The sequence below is a fragment of the Megachile rotundata genome, chromosome 10 (genome assembly GCF_050947335.1).
Source record: "Megachile rotundata isolate GNS110a chromosome 10, iyMegRotu1, whole genome shotgun sequence".
Lineage (NCBI taxonomy): Eukaryota > Metazoa > Arthropoda > Insecta > Hymenoptera > Megachilidae > Megachile > Megachile rotundata.
In genome coordinates, this window is record NC_134992.1 from 5762367 (window position 1) to 5785343 (window position 22977).

At 29.4% G+C, this 22977-nt stretch overlaps 2 protein-coding genes across 6 annotated transcripts in view; both read left to right on the forward strand.

Moving 5' to 3' along the window:
• The window catches only part of LOC100881453 (uncharacterized), a 30561-nt gene extending 26986 nt beyond the window's left edge, over window positions 1–3575 (forward strand). Inside the window, exons 12-15 of one of the 2 annotated variants that reach the window (XM_076536328.1) lie at window positions 8–84; window positions 673–827; window positions 1155–1238; window positions 1556–3575. In XM_076536328.1, coding sequence (XP_076392443.1) covers window positions 8–84; window positions 673–827; window positions 1155–1238; window positions 1556–1605 — 366 coding nt within the window. In that variant the 3' untranslated portion in view covers window positions 1606–3575. The remainder of the gene's footprint in view (window positions 1–7; window positions 85–672; window positions 828–1154; window positions 1239–1555) is intronic. The other variant, XM_012298236.2, reaches the window with a different exon arrangement.
• A 1225-nt stretch (window positions 3576–4800) lies between these two features.
• Window positions 4801–22221, forward strand: LOC100881562 (cyclin-dependent kinase-like 4). Of its 4 annotated transcripts, none has more exons than XM_076536528.1 (6): window positions 4801–4959; window positions 17269–17458; window positions 20324–20671; window positions 21311–21577; window positions 21655–21813; window positions 21965–22221. In XM_076536528.1, the coding sequence occupies exons 1-6, from the start codon at window positions 4892–4894 to the stop codon at window positions 22109–22111; spliced, it is 1179 nt and encodes a 392-aa protein (XP_076392643.1). In that variant the 5' UTR covers window positions 4801–4891; the 3' UTR covers window positions 22112–22221. The 4 variants fall into 4 exon arrangements, with proteins under 4 accessions (XP_076392643.1, XP_012153628.1, XP_076392644.1 ...); XM_012298238.2 differs by lacking the exon at window positions 4801–4959 and adding an exon at window positions 9414–9490; XM_076536529.1 differs by lacking the exon at window positions 4801–4959 and adding an exon at window positions 12125–12414.
• The last annotated feature ends 756 nt before the right edge of the window (window positions 22222–22977 follow it).

Here is a 22977-nt window from a genome sequence, read left to right on the forward strand (position 1 = left end):
TTTACAGGTAGATGCATTCCATAAGGCTGGTATGTCTGGGCCCACCCTCGGAGTAGCAAAATATGACCAACCCTTAACGTTTAGGTCATTATTCATAAAATATTAAACTTCTCTAATGATCTTCATAATTTATATGTCATGACAAATTTACTGTATTTTAAAATTCATTATTTGACATTCGACAAAGTATTAAATTAACTCTTTGCACTCGGAGGTATTTTTGTTATTGACGTCTTGCAAATTTGCAAATGGCGACTTTAAAACCTTCTGATCGAAAAATTTGATGACGTTCTTTAAAGTTGTTATTTTTCTATTATTTCTATAATTGTCACTTCTGTCTGTTTCACTATGTTTATAGATCACATATATAACGCTATAAATTAGTTAAAAAATAATGATTTTAAATTGCTCTATTAAACCGAATTTTGAGTGTGTCACCTTTCGAGTGCAAAGGGTTAATTGTAGAAAAATAAAAAATGAAAGTAGTTTAATAAAATAATAGAACGCAAAAGCAATTTAATAGAATAGTAGAACATTAAATCAGTGTTTTGCTAATAGTAGTATTTTGCTAACAGTAGAAATGAAAGTAGTATTTTGTCAGAGTACATAGCACATCAATTTAATGAACACTGATACAAAATCAATACTTAACTAGTTGAACGTTTTTATTAGGCACTTCGAGGCCTTCTTATACGACCAACTCAGAAAGCTTCAAAAAAGACCAGCTACACCAGACTTTTGTACGGAAGCAAAACAATGTACTCAGAAGACTCATCGCTGTCATCATGCTACAAGTGCTTACACCTCTTTTCCTGCGTATACATATCGTACGTTTTAGTGTCTTGTTAAAAATGAATTTCAGAATTCCATTTCAGAATAGTTTCTTAAATTTTATGTTGCTAAAGTAAACGATTCGATTTTTGAATATACAAGAGATAGTTCGATAATATATTTTTTTATCAAAGTATATAGAGTTTTACATAAGACAGACTGTTTAGATTAGGTTTAATATGTAGTAAATTGGTAAAAATGAAATAATGGACCATGCTTATTAGTGGATACATATATTTAATACTTCTGAAATGGAATACTGAATGCAAGAATTGAATTCAGAAGAATTTCAAAAGGAGTCAGTTTCCCTATTGTGATTGTAGATTATAATTGCAGTAGGTGGAGGCGGCCAAGAACAAGCGGATCTTCTTCCGAAGATAGAGAGCCGTGGAAAGGGACAAATGACGGTAATATTCAAATACCTCAATAAATATTAATCTTAACTATATCGAGAAGCCATTCTGGACAGAAAGTTTCATTATTGTGATCTTATGTTTTTGATCTTTCTGAATTTCCTATAAATAATGTTAATAATGAAATAAGTTATTAATACCACATTATTTTGTTAGCAGCCCTTTGAACAATATTATGAGCTGTTTGTCGTGTTTTTTTTTTATTTTTATTAATTATCAATTTAATTGAAACTTGAAAAATGGTAAACAGTCAGAGTTATAAAATATATTTATTTCATTTTGATAAAAGATATTTCAATATTTTTTTTCAGGTGGAAGTAACGCATGGGGAAGAGAAGCAGATAATAGCTCTTCCAGCTGAAAAGCTAGATCGTACAAAAAAATATTACGTGACATTCACTGTCAGAGGAGAAGCTTCCTCCGAAGAAAAGTCGAAATCGTCGCTTGGTATCCAAAGAAATGCCAAAAGTGTTTAAACTGTCTTCAATTATACAATAGACTCTCGTTATATCGCCATGTTTACAATATCCTAATACACTGGTGACTCTCGTCTCCATAGAATACAGAGATAAAAAAACTTACAATTCACAAACAAAATTAAAAAACTTGCAATTTACAAAAAAAAAATTTTTAACTTGTAATTTACAAAAAATTTTTAAACTTGTAACTTACAAAAAAATGTTAAACTTGTGATTTACAAACAAAATGTCAAAACTTGTAATTTACAAACAGCATTTCAAAACTTGCAATTTACAAACAAAATTTAATAATTTGCATTAAAAAATTTTGAACAATTTAATATATTATCGAATGCAAATACATATAAATTGTAGGAGATGGTAATATAACGAGAGTGTACTGTACCTCGACTTCCCATTTCGACGATATCAACTGTATCATTCGATACAAATATTTGAAGGTGTTTCTATACTTTTCTACACGATTTTTTAATCCTTTGTTACAGTCGCGATTAGCTGCGGTTCTTTTATATCGGTTTTTCTACGACTTTCAGCACCCATTTCGTGACGGAATATTGTTATTTTTCATATTGCAAAATAATGAGACCATGTAAGGATTTTATAACTGCCACAAGAGAAAGAAATGTACTCGTGCGTAAATTCGTATGAAAATGTACTCTGTGTGAAGGGAGATGTTGAAAAATTGTTGTTTTTGAACATTCTTGGCGTTCAAAATGTTTTTATAGGATATTTAAGAGTATTTTTGTAAGTAAATTTTAATTTCAAATTTACTAATTTGGAATTTTTAAATTAGCAACTTGTCATATTGTGAAATTAAAAAATTTTCAAGTACTTAAATTTCTGGATTTAAAAATTTCGAAATTCTAATCATTTGGAATTCATAAACTTTAGAATTTCTAATTTTCCGGATTCTCAGTTTCCTGATTTTCCAATATCCCGAATTCCAAAATTTCAGAATTCCTAATTTTCCAATTTCCCAATCTTCCAAATTCTCAAATTTCCGAATTTCCACCTTTCCGAATTCTTAATCTTTCAAATTCTCAAATTTCCGAATTCTTAAATTCCTAAATTCTCAAATTTCCAATTTCCCAATTTTCCGAATTCTCAGTTTCCCCAGTTCCCAAATTTCTTATTTCCCAAATTTTCCAATTTTTTTCAAGTTTCTAAATCCTAAAATTTCCAAATCTCCAATTTGCAAATTTTTACACTTTGATCACATGCTTCTTCCCACCTGCTCAATTCAATCTATTCAAACATAAATTAATTTATTAGCAGAATTTTAGAAGAACTAAAGAAAATAAAGGTTAAATAGTTTTAACTATTTCATATTTGCTCTTATAACATTGTTCTTCTAATGACACTCTTAAATATCCTACAATAATTTGCATTCACAAATATGTTCAAAGACATCAATTTTTTAACATTCTCCTTCGATAAACTTTGTTGTAAAAATGTTAATAATCTTGTTGTACAATGAATTACGTGAAAAAATGATGAAGTCTTGCTTTTGAACTATAAAAATTTAACTATAAAATTATAATATGGAAACAAAGTTCTATATAATTGTTTCAAATGATATCGATACAACTTTCGATTATCATTTGTTTAATTTTATTTAAATAATATTTGAATTATACTATATTTAGGATCTGGAGAAATGATCAAGTTCATCGTATGTGTACAATAATACATATTTTGTTCTTGCAAGAGCAGGGACCACGTGGTAATTAACGCATACATGTTCTGTATATTTGTGTAAATGAGACCACTGCAAGTAACTTGTACGTAATTCTGTGTAAAATAAATAAACAAAAAATCACGTTTCATCTAACTCTGACCTAACTTTTTGAATTCCCAGGTGTTAAAATTAATTAACTAATTTAATAGTAATTAAGAAATTGCTGTAATTACTTATAATAACCAATTTAATAGAAATTACTAAATTTTTGTAATAATTTATGTTTTTATTCTGTTTAAATTATTATTTATTATGTTATTTATTATTTATTATTTAAATTATTACTCAAATTATACTTAGAATTTTAGTGATTGTTCTGTTATATTTATTTTGTAAGAAACACTTATATTATCGTGGAAATAATTAAATTAATAGCATTTAATAAACTATTGCAATACCTTATTTTTTTGTTATATTTAAAGTATAGTTACAATCATTGTTTATGTAATTATAGAATCGTTTTAATTATTGCTTTGTTACATTCATCTAATAATTTAAACTGTGAATGCAATAATCAAATAAGACTTATACTAAATAAACTTACTTGACAAAAATCCTCCCCTGATAAAATACATTTTTTTAAAGTTATAAAATATATTGACTAAATAAGTAAAACAAGTATACATTTGTAGTATTGTCTTACATAAAATAAAAACAAGAAATAATTAAAAAAATGTATATTATATTTTATTTTGTATATTTCTTCACAATTCAGCACCAGCTTCACCTTCATATTACATATTTCTCCCTCAAGTAAATATTAACCAACAATGATGACAAAACCATTCTAAAGTAATCAATCAAATTTTCACATGTATAATTTATACTAACCTCCTATCAGCAATCATTTATAAAATTAAAAACTAATCCATCAAATCTCACAAACGGTTTCCGGTAATTCACCAATATTCAACAAAATAAAACACCCCCTAACAATTTTCTAGTCAAAAGAACCTCTACACATAAGCACACATTTCCTCCATCAAACATTAACAATACTGTCGCAATATTCTAAAAGACTCTTCTACATTTTAACCAATAAATCAAATTATCGCGTCGTAACCAAACGTTATAAGATAATTACAATCGCAGCTGAACAAAACTCCATTTTATTCCTTCAACCACATTCTTTATAAATAATGTCGCCCAAAGGTGCTGACATCAGAACGATTCGACAAGTGTATTTGTTCCCGACATGTACCGAATTATCGATCAGGGGGCTGTGACGTAGCCAAACAAATGGTAGAACAAGTCTGATCCTCTCGATTCACTGGTGAAACTCTGCACTGTCAGTAATACATCTACCACAGGGTGGTTCGTCAATGATGCCGACACTTCAGACGCGATTAATAAGGAACAGAGTGAAGTTGTTAATCATGCACCTGAAATATTCCATCGAGCAGACGAGATTCTTGTGAAGAGGCCTTCGCATGGACAAATGGCTCCAAGATAGGAAGCTCTGGCTTTTTGGTAGCACACTTCCCTTGCTGCCAAGGAGGTAAACACTTACGATATTACCCCACGTTCGCACGGTATGTTGTCATATAAATAATTTGTGGAGTAATCGAGGTATGGGGGTCGGATAGACTTAATTTTTGTGAAAATGAACGATTTTGGGATGGTTTGTTTTTAATATGTTGAATGTGGAGGTTATTAGCAGGGACGAAATTTTTTGGAAATTTGGGGATTTTGGGATATGGAGATTTTGGGATTGGGGGTTTTTGGGATTTGGGATTTTGGGATTGGGGGATTTTGGGATTGGGGGATTTTGGGATTGGGGGATTTTGGGATTGGGGGATTTTAGGATTGAGGGATTTTGGGATTGGGGGATTTTTGGGATTGGGGGATTTTGGGATTGGAGGATTTTCGGATTGGGGGATTGGGGGATTTTGGGATTGGGGGATTTGGGGATTGGGGGATTTGGGGATTATGGGATTGGGAGATTTTGGGATGAGAAGATTTTGGGATGAGAAGATTTTGGGATGTGAGAATTTTGGGAGGTGGGGATTTTGGCATGTGGGGATTTTAGGATGTGGGGATTTTGGGATTTTGGGATTTTGGGATTTTGGGATTTGGGAATTTGGAAATTTGGGAATTTGGGAATTTAGGAATTTAAGTAATTTAGGGATTTGAGAATTAAGGAATTTGAGAATATGAAAATTTGAGAATTTAGGAATTTGGGAATTTGGGAATTTGGGAATTTGGGAATTTAGGAATTTAGAATTTAGGAATGTAGGAATTTAAGAATTTAGGAATTTAAGAAATGAATAATTAAGAAATTTTGTGATTTGAACATTTGGAAATTTAGGAAATAGATAATTTAAAAATTTGTGAATTTGTAGCTATGGTAGTTTTGCAATTTAAGCTTTCTGCAGTTTTATAGAATCTAGAAAAGTGATCATTTTGAAATTTGAAATTTTAGGAAAGTGTTAATTTTGAAATTGGAGAATTTAAGAAAGTGTTCCTTTTGAAATTTGAAAATTCAGAAAACTAATAATTTTGAAATTGGAGAATTTATAAAAGATTTCATTTTAAAATTTGAAAATTCGCATATTTAAATGCCTAGAAATTTTCAAATTTGTAAATTTGTTAATTTGGTTAATTCTTAACACCGTAATTACACACACGGTAAATTCTCACATGCAGAATTCCCCACATACTTCACACAACTAATGTCGCCCCTGATCATCTATGACCGCGAATTTAACCTTCAAAGTTTGGAAGGTGAATTCTATTTTTAGTCCACAAAATATTTTCACTTTAAAACATCATACGTTTTGAATAACGAATAACTCTTCATTCCTGAATCGAAATTTAATGTTAGAATAAAAATTGAAAATATTTTTCTCATAAAATTTTCTTCTCACGGATTTCTTCCTATTTTTAACTTAACCTAATCATGAAAGTTTAAGATAATTTTTTACAAAGTTTACAAACATTTTTTTTGTATTCAGAATTAATATTTCCTTCCTATATAAAATAGTTTAATACAATAATACAATACATAGTATTTTATTAATCATAACTAAAAATTGATAATTTTATAATTAATAAAATTTGTCAAAAATATTTCTTATTTTTGTTATTACAACTTTTTATCGTATATTTGTAAATGTTACTTTTTGATATTATATCATTTTTCTTGAAAAAAATAAATCTTTATTAAACAATGATATATTATTTTTTTTCTAATTAACTTTCTTTATTATTAGAAGAGAAAATATTCATTTAATATTATTTTCTTATTACTGTCACTTTCGGTAAAAAATTTCTGTTCTACCTTTTTAAAATCGAGGTTACAGTTCATTAATAACTTCAATAACAGTCGACGTGTTAAAAAAACAACAGAATTAAGTACAATAACGATATCCGAAGATTTCTTTGCAGAATAAACGACTTTGACATTGAGTGGAATCGATCGGTATTTGTTACATCATTTTTAACACGCAAAACACGTCATTAAATATGTACAGTTGATGTATCAACAGGAGAACCAACTTTTACTAGCTTCTTTGTAACTTTACAGAATGCGGTGTTTCTGAAAATCTGATATTCAATACGTAGCATATGTATATATTATCATAATTGTTACTTGTGGGAGAAATTATTACCTGTAAACTGGCATTAACTTTGTTGAACATCAAGAAATTGTTAAAATTATATAGCAGATCGTTCACAAGTTAAATTCTGATTTAAATAAAATCAACAAATTAACTCAAATGAAATTTCAGTTAATTTAAACAAAATTTAAAAATTGATCCAATTATTTTTGCAAGAGTTTTGGGTAAATTTTAACAAGGTTATGATACTTTGAATTTTAACAACTTTTGAGTAGTATTTGATTAACTACAAATTTTTACAATAAGTTTTGTATGTAAATTTGTATATTTTTGAATTTTATTAACAAAAGAACTTCTTGGCGTTGCAAGGTCAGCAACAATACAACAAATCTTGAATGTGTCTAAACAAGCTAACAATAATATTTTAATGAGTGACGATATAATTACTGGAAAATTACATAATTTTGTGTAATACTAAAATGTTAAATTTTACAAAACAAATTAGTTTGTATAATTCTCATAAATATAAATAATACTAATAATGAGGAATATATATAAATATCAAGAATTTTTAGCAACGAAATAATAGCTTCAAGAAATCATCTACCACAACAAGAATTAAAGAAGAATTACAGAAGAATTAAGAAAGAATTGCAAAAGGTTAAAAAAGAATAAAACTGCAAGAAAACTCGAGTAATTAGAACGAATAGAACCATGTTCCACTATGATATTATCTTCCGTATAATTGCAATGACATTTCTAAAGAGTGCAATTATATGTATATCTCGTGTGACTATACTTTTTCCTGCATCGATCGATTTTTCACTACTCTGCGTGCACAAATATCGAGATACGGAAAATGAGTACTCAGCAAAGTGTTGAAACGTCGCAAATCATGAATCTAGTTTGACCCGAATGGAAAATGAATATTTTACAACGTACATCTTATCGTGTTTTGCAAATATCTTTTTATTAAAATTGTTACAATCTTTTTTATTAAACTCAATATAGAATCGTTCGATTTACTGTTAATATGGATGGTTTTTATTATTATTGCTTCAGCCATCTTATTGATAGTGAAATAAGTAAAATCAAAATGGCGCGTTCTTCACTCTTTTAATTTTTGAGTAGCAAACACAGGTCATTTAAGACATCGACTTTGAAGGTGTATTATATGAAATTAAATTATTTTGTAGAATCTGTTAATAAATTACAATTTTTAAATGGCACAATAATAATTTTTAACTGACACAATATTAGTAATTAAGGAATAGCATGTGATGCATACATTATATAGAAAAATAGTAATTACTCAATTACAGAATAAATGAATATATAATATTTACTTATCCTTGTATTATTATACATATGTTAGTATAATTATTCTTATTATTATTACTATTAATATTATTAATATTATTACGACATATTAGTATTACATATTATTACATATGTTTCATATTATTATTATTACATATTAGTGTAACTCAAAACTTAATATATCCATTATAATAAAAACAAAATATAACAATTTGCTTGCAAATATATACATAATAATTGTGATCATTGAACCACGTTTTACCTAACTAAACCTCAAAATTCAATTTCAAAATTTACTAAAATACCTTTTTCTACAATTATATCAATTTTTGTCAGTTTAAAGAAGAGTCATACATTATGTACATAAGCAAATTTATTTTCTACCCTTGTTCATTCATTTCCTTTTCTTCATTTATTCATTTTATTTTCAATTTTTACATCTTTATGAAGACCTAGTATTAATTTCTTTCTTTACAAGCACTAATTGTAGAATGAAAATTATTGAGAAGTAGTATACAATTTCATTAATAAAATAAATATTAAATATGATCTACATTTTTACAGTTCTATGTTATATTTTGATATAGTTGATATAATTTTATTAATTTTAATGTAAATTTATTAATATAATTTATTAAATTAATGCAATTTTAACATAAAGGTTCATATTACAATTTAACATCATATTTTTAAAAATACATACCACATACTTAACATACTAACAAACACTTTATTTGTTCATAATCAAATATTTAAATACAATACGTTGTCTCACACATGCAAATATACATCTCTGTTTTGTGCACAAGTTCTCATAACTCGCAAAATTTGAAAGAAATCTTGAAATACATTGATTCCAATCAAATTTTAGCAACATATCCATCCATGAGTCACGCCTGATTTAAAATAGGGTGACAACAGAAACCAATCCAAAGTTAAGCCCGTTTATTTTCAACTAAGAACAATTTAACCCTGTTCACGGTCGTTATTTAAGCATAGACAGTACGGTAGCTTGATATCGATTGTCAATAATCAAGAGTTCAACAACAACTTAAACTGACGTTTCAGTACAATTTAGTAACGCTCGGAATGTCCAACGTGAAGGGTGTTTCAAAGACACGATTCCATGAACTCCATTCTAGGATTTCTGTACGTATATATTTTCCGAATCGTTTTTGAAACTTGTCAGATACGTTAAAATTGTTTGGGAAAACGTAGAGTGAGTTAGAACAGTGTGAGATGTGATGCAAGAATGTGTAAGTTGTGTGTTGTACTACGTGGTGCTACTCTATTATGAATTTCCATATATTCAGATTAGTAAATTTTCACGTTGTTACATTTCTGAATATTGAAGACTGTAACGCATGAAATTTTTGAGTTTTTAAGTTAGCTACAAGATTACAGAATTGGGAATGTTCGTAATTGCACATATTTTAAACTTCCAAATCTCTATATTCATAAAAGCATAAACTTCCATATTCTTAAGTTTTCAAGTTTTTAAATACTCTGGTTTCTACCTGTCCAAGTACCCAAATCAAGTTCCCAAGTACCTAAGTTCTCACATTTTTAAATTCTCAAATCCTCAAATTTTTAAATTTTTAAATTTCCAAATCTGCAAGTTCTCAAGTCTCTAAATTCACAATCACTTAAATTCCCAAATCCACAAATTTCTAGATTTCCAAAAATTTGGCTTGCAAAGTCTTAAAAGTCACTAATTTCTCAAGCTCCCAAAAGCTCAAATTTATTCATTTCTAGAACTCTACATTTTCAAATTCCTAAATCACCAAATTGGCAAATTCTTAAAATGTGATGCCTTCAACAGCGCAAAGCTTCAGATCCACAAATTCCTAAATCCCCAAAGTGGTAAATTGTCCAAATTCCATATCTCCAAAAGTCCGAAGTTTCAAATCCATAAATTCCTAGATCTCTAAATGTCTAAATTGATAAATTTTCAAACTTCCATGTTTCCAAAAGTTCAAGGTTCCAAATCCACAAATTACTAAATACTCAAAATTCCATGTTCCCAAAAGTGCAAAGTTTCAAATCTATAAATCCATAAATCCCTTAATCTCTAAATTGTTAAATTTTCAAAATTCCATGTTCCTTAGAGTTCAAAGTTTCAAATCCTGAAATTCCAAAATGCATAAATCCCTAAATTCCTAAATTCCTAAATTCCTAAATTCCTAAATTCCTAAATTTCTAAGTTTCCAAAGTCCAAAATCCTCAAATCTCCAAATTACTCAGATTTGTAAATTTTCAAATTTCTACGTTTCCAAAAACCGAAATTTTTAAATCCCCAAATCCAGACATCCATGAATCCCTAAATCCCAATTTCCCAATTTCCCAATTTCCTAAATTCCCAAATTGCCAAATTCCAGAATTCTCAAATCCCTAAATTACCTAAAATTCGAAATTCCTTGATTCCTAAATTCTCAAGTCCTCAAATCCCCAAATCCCCAAATTCCAAACATCCTAAATCCCTAAATCGCTAAATCCCTAAATCCCTAAATCCCTAAGTCCCTAAATCCATAAACCCCTAAACTCCTAAATCTCTAAATCCTTAAACTCCTAAACCACTAAACCCCTAAACCCCTAAACTCCTAAATCTCTAAATCCTTAAACTCCTAAATTCCTAAATCCCTAAACTCCTAAATCTCTAAATCCTTAAAGTCCTAAACCCCTAAACCCCTAAATCCCCAAATCTCCAAATTTGCAATCTCTAAAAGTTCCACACCACTAAAACTTCCAATTTCCCGCATCTCCAAATTAAAAAATTTCCAAATTTCTACATGTACATCCAACAATCAAAAATACTTCTTGTGGTAATAAAATATCGAACGAAGCAGTACGGCAGTCCCCCGCAAAGTTCATAACGCGTACTCAATATAGGACAAGTATAATTTGTGAATTAAGAAGCAACGGAATTATTTAATGAATTCAGAAGGACACGAAAAAGGTCAGTAAGTCGTGCAGCTTTCGCCGGAAGCTAATTTCGGTATATTCTGAGCACCTTAAATCAATTCCATTACTTTTCACTGGGCGATAACACGCAAATTCTTTAAGGAGGCTAGCAATAACGGCATCAGCCTTATTATTTTTCTACCGACCACACGATTCGCGTATAGAATTACGTAATTTTCCTATCGTGAAGAAATTATCGGTTCAGTGGAAATGTTCTCGTTACGTGTACCTGGAAAAATATATTTGACTCAATAAATTCTTTCATTCTAATTTTAATAAACTCTTTCTTTAACTCTTTTGCTAATGATCGTTACAATAAAATGAAAATAATATAATAATTAAATTAAATAATAATTCTTATAAAAATGTTTACTTATGAAAACGTGAATAGAAAGTTCCATAAAAATGAAAATTTTCGTATGACAACAGATAGAGACAGAAAAGAACTAGAATTAAAAATACAAAAATAACATTTTAATTTTTTATCATATTTATATTAAATGAATATAATGTATGTTCTATAATAATCAGCAGTAATATACATATGTAGAATTCACTCATGAAGAAATAAACATAGGAACGATAAAAAATTAATGTTTTTGAAATAGCGTGAATAATATGACATGTAATGTTATTCATTTTTCTTTGTCATACATTTTGATAAAAAATAAATATTCCTCTTCAGAGTTTATTCCATTAATTTCAATTCTCTAAAGTATTCAAGATACTACAAATAATTAAAATTAATATAATTACCTTGGACAAATGCAAACTGAAAAATTAAAATGAATTCATCGATTGATCTCGCATTTGAGTTTTCGATTTAATCACTGAAATTAGCTGTCAGTTTACAATGCGATCACCGAGGTGGCTTCAACATCTTTAACCTTTTTAATGGTAGCGATGCATTTCCCGCCGATTTAAAGTGGAATACAACGAATCGTTTCAAATACGATCGTATAGTTTATTAATGGTTCGTTCAAAATTATCAACGCCCAGGAAATCTTAATTTAAAGATTCCAAAATAGCTAAATATGTTGAACTGCTCGTACTTGGTTCGACATGGTCAACGATTTAAGATTCGCGAATTATTGGCAGCGCGTGCCCTACTGGTAAGATGACGCATTGTGAAATATTAAACATTTGTTATTTAAATGTAATAACAATATTTTATTCTCGTGCCATAACCTATTTAATCACGTTGCAAATTTGGAATAGAATATTATTTGATACTGTTTTTAGTAAATTACAATTATTGGTAAATTGCAATTCTAACATTTTGTATTTCATAGTTCTAATTTTCAAATTTCTAAATTTCCAAATCCTCAAATTGCTAATTACAAGAGTTTCCAAATCTTTAGATCCTCAAATTAATAATTGAAAGTTTCCAAATCTCCAACTTACATAATTATCAACCTTTGAAATTTATAAATTCCTAAATTAGCAAATTTTAAAATTTCCAAACTGCTATATCCCCAGATTAATCCAGATCCTAAATCCACCAATCCTTAAAATGCAAAAAGTGCAAATTTCCAAACTTCTATATCCCCAAATTGTAAAATTTCAAAATCGCAAGTCCCCCAATCCCTGAAATGCCAAAGGTACAAATCTCTAAACTTCTATGTCCACGAATTGTAAAATTGCCAAATTGCAAATCCCCCAATCCCTAAAATGCCAAAAATACAAATTTCCAAATATCTATGTCTCCAAATTTAAAAATTTCCAAATCACAAGTCCCCCAATCCTTAAAATGCCAAAAGTACAAATTTCAAAACTTCTATATCCCTAAATTGTAAAATTTCCAAATCGCAAGTCTCCCAATCCCTAAAACGCCAAAAGTACAAATTTCCAAATATCTATGTCCCCAAATTTTTAAATTTCCAAATCACAAGTCCCCCAATCCTTAAAATGCCAAAAGTACAAATTTCAAAACTTCTATATCCCCAAATTGTAAAATTTCCAAATCGCAAGTCCCTCAATCCCTAAAATGCCAAAACTACAAATTCCCAAATAAAATCTTATCAAACAAACAAGGGTTAATACCACAAAAATCGTCTACTGAAACTAAAATGACTGAAAGCATTTTACATTATTACAAAATGGCAGCGTGCTACAAAGCGCTTAAAATATAAAATTAACTAAATGATTAAAGATGCACTCATAATAAAATTATAACAAAATGTTCCAGTTATATAGCTTTTATCTGTATCATTTTGTTCACCCTCTGTATTTGGCACAATGGTTGGAAAACATGAAATTTTCATATCACCTGACCGGTGTTATTCGATCTAAGGGCGCGTGCGCCAGGTTCCGATTCAAATAAAGCAAAAGCCATAGGGGAGCTTGACCCTTGGTCATCGGCGGGAATACAGACAGTGTGGTTTGCAACCTTTACAGTGATAGTATGCTCTTTACGCAGCAGTTCACCTCTTTACCATGCCTCTCCAAGTATAAAAAGTTGGTACAAAACCTGTATACTCTTTAAAAATTCGATATTATTTCACCTCTTCCGTTTGGAACTCCTTAATTGCATCTGGTGAACAGTGACTCGAGCTTCGTCAATCTTCGTCTTCGTCCTTCAACTATCAGTCTGCAATATTTAAATTTAATACTCTCTGTCTTGTCAACAATTTAACTAGTGCTCAATTTTTTAGTTCTTCAGGCTTTAATCGAGTTTTTTGTTCGTTCAAGTTTTAGTTAAGATCTTTATTCGTTTGAGTTTTTGACAAATTTTGTATTCGTTTGAGATTTTGATAAGTTTCGTACGCATTTGAGTTTCAGTCAGGTCTTTTATTCATTTGGGTTTTGGTCAAGTTTGTTATTCGTTTAAGTTTTACAAAAGTTTTTCATTCATTTCAGATTGGAACAAATTTTGTATCTGTTTGAGTTTTAGTTTAACTTCTTATTTGTTTTGGTTTTAGTCAAGTTTATTTGTTCCTTTGAGTGTCAGACAATTTCTTTGCTCATTTCAGTTTCAATCAAGTTTTTTATTCGTTTGAGTTTTAGAAAAGTTTTTCATTCATTTCAGATTGGAACAAATTTTGTATCTGTTTGAGTTTTAGTTTAACTTCTTATTTGTTTTGGTTTTAGTCAAGTTTGTTTGTTCCTTTGAGTTTTAGACAATTTCTTGCTCATTTTAGTTTCAGTCAAGTTTTTCATTCGTTTGAATTTTAATGAAGTTTCTTGTTCATTTAAATTTTAGACAAGTTTCTTACTTGCTTAAATTTTAGTCAAGTTTCTTGTTCGTTTAAATTTTAGTCAAGTTTCTTGTTCCCTAAAATTTTAAACAAGTGTTTTATTCATTTGAATTTTAGTCAAGTTTCTTATTCGTTTGAATTTCAGTCAAATTTCTTGTTCCCTAAAATTTTAAACAAGTGTTTTACTCATTTGAATTTTAGTCAAGTTTCTTATTCGTTTGAATTTTAGTCAAATTTCTGATTCGTTTAATCTTCAAACAAATGCAGTCGTTCAGACATCAGTAAAGTAATAACGAGAAAGTTGTTTATGTTGTGTACTCGTGTAAAGCTCGGGTTTACTGAAATACTGATCAACAATGCGTTCTATCAATCGCGATTGTCATCATGTTTCATGACAATGGGGACACGCATGCTTTCGCATGTCACAATATGCGAAGATAACATCCACGTAGAGCTCGTAACTGTGTCACATACTTTAACACGAGAGTCCCAGGTTTCATCTGTAAAAACATCCACGTTCCACTTGTTTATATTTAGAATAATAGTAATTTACTTGGCTCTGCTAAAATCCGAGCATATCATCTTCTTCATAACCTGATCAAAGTTATTTCAAGATTTATGTAAAAATAATGACAATAAAATATACACGTGATTGCTATATGACTCAACATGTGTAAAAAGAACAGAAATTAAATTGATTTCATGTGCACATTTATAATATTATAACGGTTAGGTTGTTAGGTTAGCATTGTCAACATAAACGTCATCTGTATAACATTTTTTTTACCATTTTAATGGTTAATATTATTTAATAATCCAAAGTATTAATCTAAAAATTAGTATTTGAAAATGAACAATAGCATCCTTAATCGTTCAAATTTTAATATGTCTTGCTACCTTTTTATTGTTAGTAGCGAACATCTTAAAAATATCTCTTCAGATGCAGACAATGTTACGGATATTTATTTAAAATGTAATGAAATAGTTATAAAACATAAATTCTAGAAAACAGGAAAAAGTGATTGTGATTGAACGTATACGTTACGTTTTTTAGCTGATCTTCAAAATAATTCTTGAGAAAATCATTTACTGGTTTACTAAAAATATGAAAACTATTGTTAATACTATACTTCATTGTTTGAGTTATTAATGTAATTTTGATTGTATATAGAACATGAGTTTATTGTATAAAGAATATATGTTTATTTACTCATTTCACTTCTTAATTATTCAACTGAATTTCCGTAACATCTGAGCAATGTGACAAACGTGTGGAATATGACGGCCATTTTATTTACACGCGCGTATTAAAACATGTCTACAATGCATGGTTCAGTGAGGCAGCATGATGTTTATCAAATGCACTTCCTCAATTAAACGAAATACTTCATATTTTGCTTCGATTCGAAATAAAATAGAGAAGGCAAAACAAATATATACCACGATTGTAATTGTCTCTATATTAAACACTGTAGTTATAATTTTTCATGAGTTAAACATTGCAATTGCAATTTTTCATAAGCTACAATTGAAAATTTCGATAAATTGAAGACTGCTAATAATTGTAATTTTCTGTAAATCAAACACTACTTATAATTGTAATTTTCTATAAATTAAACATTACTTACATTTTCATTTTTCAGCTTGTTTTAAATTATCAGTCATAAATTGCAAATTTACAATATGAAAAGTATTACAAATGCTCAATTAATATACAAAACTAAAGTACTTTCCATTTCTGAAGGAATATCTATAAATTTTGTGTTTAATCTTTGAACTAATTTTAAAACATCTGTCACAAATTTTTATTTTAACCTATCACAGAACGTATTAAAATTAACTATTTTAATTTCGTATTAATTTCTTCCATTTCCTTGTGGTGTAGACTATTTCGGGTTAAAGAACGGAAAAATCAATTAAAGGTCGACAATTATTTTTAAAACTGGATACGGAGGAGGTTCAATGTTTTCAATTACAATTCTCAATGCAGACTCTCTCGCATCCTCTCTTACATGCTATTTTATCAACTTCCCGGTACTCCGAGAAGGGAGGAAACACGGGGTGGGGAAAGTGTGACGTTCTACAAAATTGGAAAATCCTACTTTCCCCTGCAGCGGTCATCCGGCCCAAAACCGTTGACCGGTGACCCATCCGTCCCTCGATTTACAAATTACCGTAGCAGTAATAAACCCAAGGATCGCCTCGATTTTTCAAATTACATGTACCGAAAAAAAGAAATACAACTACGCCAACCCTGGGCTCAATGTGTCTACCAAATGTTAAAACAGACAAGTAACGGTTCCTTGGCCTTTTATTACTGCTATGTCAAACCTTCAATATTACAAAACATCCTAACAATCTAACATTATGTCTACAGTGGTAAATTTATATTAAAATGAAAAATAGTAATATTAAACTTAGCGTTAAAATTTATCAAATTAATATTAAAATGAGCATTAAAATCAATCAATTAAATATTGAAATTAATATTAAAATTAATCAATTTCATATTAAAATTAGTATTAAAATTAATCAGTTTAATATTGCAATTAGTATTAGACTCAATCAATTAAATATCATAATTAGTATTAAAATCAATCAATTAAATATCACAATTAGTATTAGAATCAATCAATTAAATATCACAATTAGTATTGAAATTAATTAATTAGATATTTCAATTAATATTAGTATTAGTCGACTGAATATTAAAGTTAGTTTCAAAGTTAATTAGTTTCATTTCAATTAAAAAAATCATCTTGTTCAAAGGTCACGCGCGCCGAGCAAGGCGATGGAACGGTACGAGCGATTGGCGCGTCTTGGAGAGGGTAGTTATGGTGTTGTCTTCCAGTGCAGAGATCGGCAAACTGGAAGATTGGTAGCTGTAAAAAAGTTCCAACAGACCGAGGATGACCCTCTCATACGAAAGATAGCGCTACGTGAAATACGGTTGCTTAAGGTCAGTATATTCATTCTTAACCCTTTAAACTTTTCAACATTGAGATATCCGTCCGCTCACATACTCTATATGTCTAATACAGATATCCATATATCTAATTATACTCTGTACTAATCTGAGTAATATTATTTACTATACTAAATTAATTATTTATTATATTGTGAACAAAATACATACACATTTTATTATGTTATTCAATGAATAGAACAAAGATTATCCGATACGTTAACCATTTTAAAATTGCAATTGTTCTAAGTGACCGCCATTGATGTCATTTAACATTTTTGCTATGTTTGACATTAATATTTATGTGCATATACAATTTTTTCAAACTCCTAATTTTTAAGAAATTTTATTTTATTTTTGGAAAGTATATTCAAATTTTTAGTTTTAAACCTTGGAGACTGCAAAAGGTATTTCACCACACACGAGTTATTTACAACCACTAAACAATAACTATTATATTTCTTACTTAACTTTAAATAGTAGATACAACACTTAGTTGCCTTTCATTACCAGTATTGACTTTTAAGATAAAAGACACTAGTATAAAGTTTTATAATATTAATGTCACTTCCTATGATAATAATTTTGAACAGTTACATATTTTAACAGTAATAATTAACCAAAATTAATTTTATATAAAATATTTCCTTCTAAAATTATATAAATTCTTACCGTCGTTGATATAAATTAAAATATAAATATAAATTAAAAGTCGTTCAAGAAAAATCCTAAAATACTTAACAAAATAAAGTTACAATTAAAGCTTCTAATAATACCTAGATTTTATCACTAACAAATATTTGTAGAATATATCTCAGTTGCATCGTACAGTAAATCATCTTTATCACGCTACTGTCCAATTTTCTCATTCATAAACTGAAGGGATTTGTGTTTCCAAAATTCCGGTACTATCATCGTTAACAATGTCAACACTCGAAAATGTAGATAACTTATCAACCTGCTACTCTTTCAGTTTCCAACGTGATAAGATAATATGCACAGTAAGAAAGCGGAAGCGATCATTGTTCGATACCTCTAAAATATTTAGAGTACTGATACTGATAATAGCTGTAGTTGACATTTTTATCTGGTACCACAGAAAATAAGCTTTCTACTAATAAAAATGCTTTGAATTGTGTATTATTCAAAACATCGTACACTTTTATATATACAATATTTTCATGATTTATGTACTTCATAGTATTTAAAAGTTCCGTGTCTTTTTTATACAATTTTATCGTATTTTATTTAAAATAAATATATCACATTTAGTATACTAGCAATAATAGTAACTACAAATTTTCATAAGACTTGTCAATTTTTTATGCAGTTTGAAGAGTTCGGTTTCTCTTTACTAAAACTTTGTTGGTACAAGGTCAAATCGTCTAAAGACGTAAGAATCAAATTACTCATAAAATTTACTAAAAAGATTGTAGTATTAGAAAATGAGCCCAACATCGTCAAACTACTGGTACACATATTCTAACATTAGCTTTTACCTATAGAAAGGAAATAAAATACTCGTCAATCACATATTACTGTCTTGTTACATGTTACTGTCAAATCAGATAATCTAAACAGGAAGCTTTCTGTCTCTAGTTCCTTTACCACATGGGTCTAGCATTATATCTGTGTGTATACTTCGAGGTGAACGACCTCTTATACCCTGAAAACGTTAAACCTCTTGCCACCTGCAGAAATAAGAAAATCTCATCAAAAGAGTCCCAGAAGTCGAACGGAGTCCTCTCCGAAAGTCGAGGATCGATTTGCAGACATTTCTAGAAAAATCGAGTAAAAATTCATAATCTTATACAACAGGATAGCCATATAAATCCAACGTTGACTACAAGAAGTGGCCAACGGTCAATACCGCGACGGTCAATATCTTAGCGTGTTCTGCTCCCGGCGACCTAGCCTTATCGAAATAATCGGAGGGTTCCCTCCGAAACATATGCGCATTCAAACGAGCCTCCACTCTGCTCTGACATTTCGCCTCAAGGATATTTTCCTTCGTGCACAACAATAAATCTGGGCCGTGATGTTAATGATTTCCTTTCGCCGCGGCTTCTTGATCTCAGATTTCGCCTTTTTCTTTTCAGGTCACAGCATTTTTTTACTTGACCCTCTCGACTGCAGTCACCTTTGCCGAAATCTATGTTTGTGTACTAAATTCTTTAAACTTAACGCAGTGTCTAAATAAGATAATTTTGTTGGTAAAATTTTAATTTTAATGACAAATTTTTTAGCTGTAATTTTTGTGTACATAGTCAGAAAATTTACTTAGAAACCTGAATAACTTCGTGGAAGCGAATGCATTAAAAACAAATATGGCCGTTCAACCATGACGTGTACGACCGACCGGTGTTATCTTACTGCATTGTACCGCAATACATTTTATAAAGAAATTAGTAGAGAGCGATATGCAAATATGTACGTTAATGGTGACGTGCAGTTTTACACACTTCATATTTACTATTTTTAAACAAGTATACTTGAAACATGCGGCCCACATATTTAAATCACAAAGGAATAATTCTGCAAGTTTTCTGAAACTACGATTACAGTTTATTGTGTTTACTGTTTGATTAATTATCAAAATTGTCCCCTACTCAGGGGATAATGTTAAAAATTAAACAAGGATAATGTACACACATTATAGTCAAAACTAAAATTAACATTTTTTTATGTTTTTGAATTGTACGCTGAAAATGTGCCATTTTGAAGCCAGATGAACCTTACAATAAGAAATTTGTAATATTGCCCATTAAAAATATAATAAATATAAAATTATACGAAGAAAAAGATGTTGTGAATGTTGAAGTAAATTGCTAATTAATTGTGACGCTTAATGTTTTCTAGAATCTTAAGCATCCGAACCTGGTAAACCTTCTGGAGGTATTCAGACGGAAACGGAAATTGCATCTAGTCTTCGAATACTGCGAATACACGCTGTTGAACGAGATGGAGAGATATCCGCACGGCTGTCCGGAAATTACCACAAAGCAACTTACGTGGCAAATTCTACAGGGTGTCGCGTATTGCCATCGACTATGTTGCGTACATAGGGACGTAAAACCTGAGAATATTCTAATCACAGCTGAAGGTGTAGTAAAATTGTGCGATTTCGGTTTCGCACGGATACTCAGCCCTGGTGAAAACTATACAGAGTATGTCGCAACCAGGTGGTATAGGGCACCAGAACTACTGGTAATTATTTTTAGTATTTTTTACTTAATTGAGAAATCCCTGGTACGATTTATTTATACTTTATTCGGAATGTTTTGTTTGTAATAAATATTATTTTCATTTTGAAGTAGGAACATATGACATTTGAAGTAGAAACAGTATACCCTTGTTATATTGCAGTATTCATAGATTCTTTCACGTATAGTAGATAGCATTCCTTTATTACGAGGTCTTTATTACCACTGTAATATTAGAAGAGAAGACTTTGTAGCAAACTCAATATATATTCAAATCCAATAATTTTTTATACAATTGAATTGGCAATATAATTAGAGTCAACACTGGCAGAATTCCATTCTTAGTAACTTGAAAACTTAAAAATTATATTTTATATTTGTAACTTGAGAATTTGAAAGTGTAGATATCTGCAAATTTTACCACCTACAATTGAAGAATTTGGGATTTGAAAATTTAAATAAATGAAAATTGCATAGCTTAGAGATTCGAAAATGCTATTTGAAGTTTTGAGTTTGTGAATTTAGAAATTTAATAGATTCCACTATATTATGTTTGTAAGCTTTGAAAATAGTATATTAGCAGTTAAACAATTAACTGTAAGTACCCACGTATTAAAAATGAAATGACTTCGTGCTCTTTTAGGTCGGAGATACGCAATACGGTACACCTGTAGACGTATGGGCGATAGGTTGCGTTTTTGCAGAACTGATACGAGGAGAAGCACTGTGGCCAGGAAAATCGGATGTGGATCAATTATATTTAATTCGAAGAACTATCGGAGACTTATTACCAAGGCATATAGCCATTTTCCAGCAGAACGAATTTTTCGCTGGTATCACTTTACCAACCCCTCAAACTCTCACTCCTCTTGACGAGGCTCTCCCTAACAGAGGAAATGTCATTCTACAGGTAAGTTCCTTCATTCGTTATTTTTTTGTATTAATTAAATAAAGTAATTGTACTTAAAGTTAATTTATATTGTTTAGCTCGACTTCCTCAAAAAATGTCTAGACAAAGATCCAGATAAAAGATGGTCTTGTGAACAACTTTTACAGCACTCATATTTTGAAAATTTTCATTTCAAAATGCCTGAAGCCGAAATGGAAGAATTTGAAAAACTTAAAAAGTATCGAGATCGATCAAGGGTAAATTATATCAATATTTAATAATAAAAATAAGAAAAATGAAATAGTCAGTTAATTATTTAATGTGTACATACTAAACTAATAAAACAAAACATAATTATTTAATATTTACATACTAAACTAATAATGTTTTGTTCTTGTTGTATTTTAGAATAGTAATTACAGTCAAATGGTATTACCACAACTTCCTAAAGCTGGTGCTTCAGTACATAGTCAAAATGAAAATCGGCCGAAAAGCTCTGCCACACATAATCAGCAGGATTTCGATCACCTGCCTACTATTAAGGGTTGCAATTAAGTTCCTCTGTGATTGTAATATACTTATACATATATACATACATATTTATTTATTTATTTATTTATTTATTTAAACTTTGTAAATCTTCATTACAAATCAATGATTGTTAATACCTTTTATTTTTACCTTGCACTTTTATCTTTGAAACTGAACAGATTTTGTTCTATTTGCATGATTTCCATATCATATATACATATTTATTATATGTACATTGTATGTACATCTTAGAATAAAGTTTTATATAAAATGATTTCTTGTATTAATGAAGTGTAAGTATTTGAAACCACAGATAATTTTTTTTCAAATCGATATATCCTAATATAACTTGTATTAATCGCATACAAAACAATTTTTTATTTTATAAATAGAAATACAAATAACGCTATAGTATTATGAGTCAGACTTATCCTAATATACATTTATTACGGATGATATATACAATGCAAACATAATCCTATATACAATATAACATCTACAGACACATTTTAAAACTTAAACAATTGTAAAATACTAATGTGGTGTCTTTTTTATTATGCTTGAACCAGCACATGAGAGCGTGTTCATGTCTTTTTTCTTCTGGTACAAAACGATGTTGTATCATATACCAATCAATATGTATTTCGACAAAACCAACATCAAATACTCAATCATTTTTAAAATTAATTTTTACTTGTTATCTTAACTATAATAGGCTAGTACTGGTGAAACAGACATCTTTGAAATATTAAAAAAATTCTTTAGCACTTGACACGTAAGACAATATAGAAAATATTTACACTTTTCCAAACAAAATTTCAAACAAAAATTAATTAGTTTTCAAGCACACACAAACTGAACTATTTAAAGTTGCCAAAAAATGCTTCTTT

Excerpts from the sequence above, each read along its gene's own strand:
- LOC100881562 (XM_076536528.1), top strand. The coding sequence starts at position 4,892 with ATGGACAAATGGCTCCAAGATAGGAAGCTCTGGCTTTTTGGTAGCACA. Across the intron at positions 17,459-20,323 it reads GTGAAATACGGTTGCTTAAG|AATCTTAAGCATCCGAACCT; the intron begins GTCAGTATATTC and ends AATGTTTTCTAG. Across the intron at positions 21,578-21,654 it reads GAGGAAATGTCATTCTACAG|CTCGACTTCCTCAAAAAATG; the intron begins GTAAGTTCCTTC and ends TATATTGTTTAG.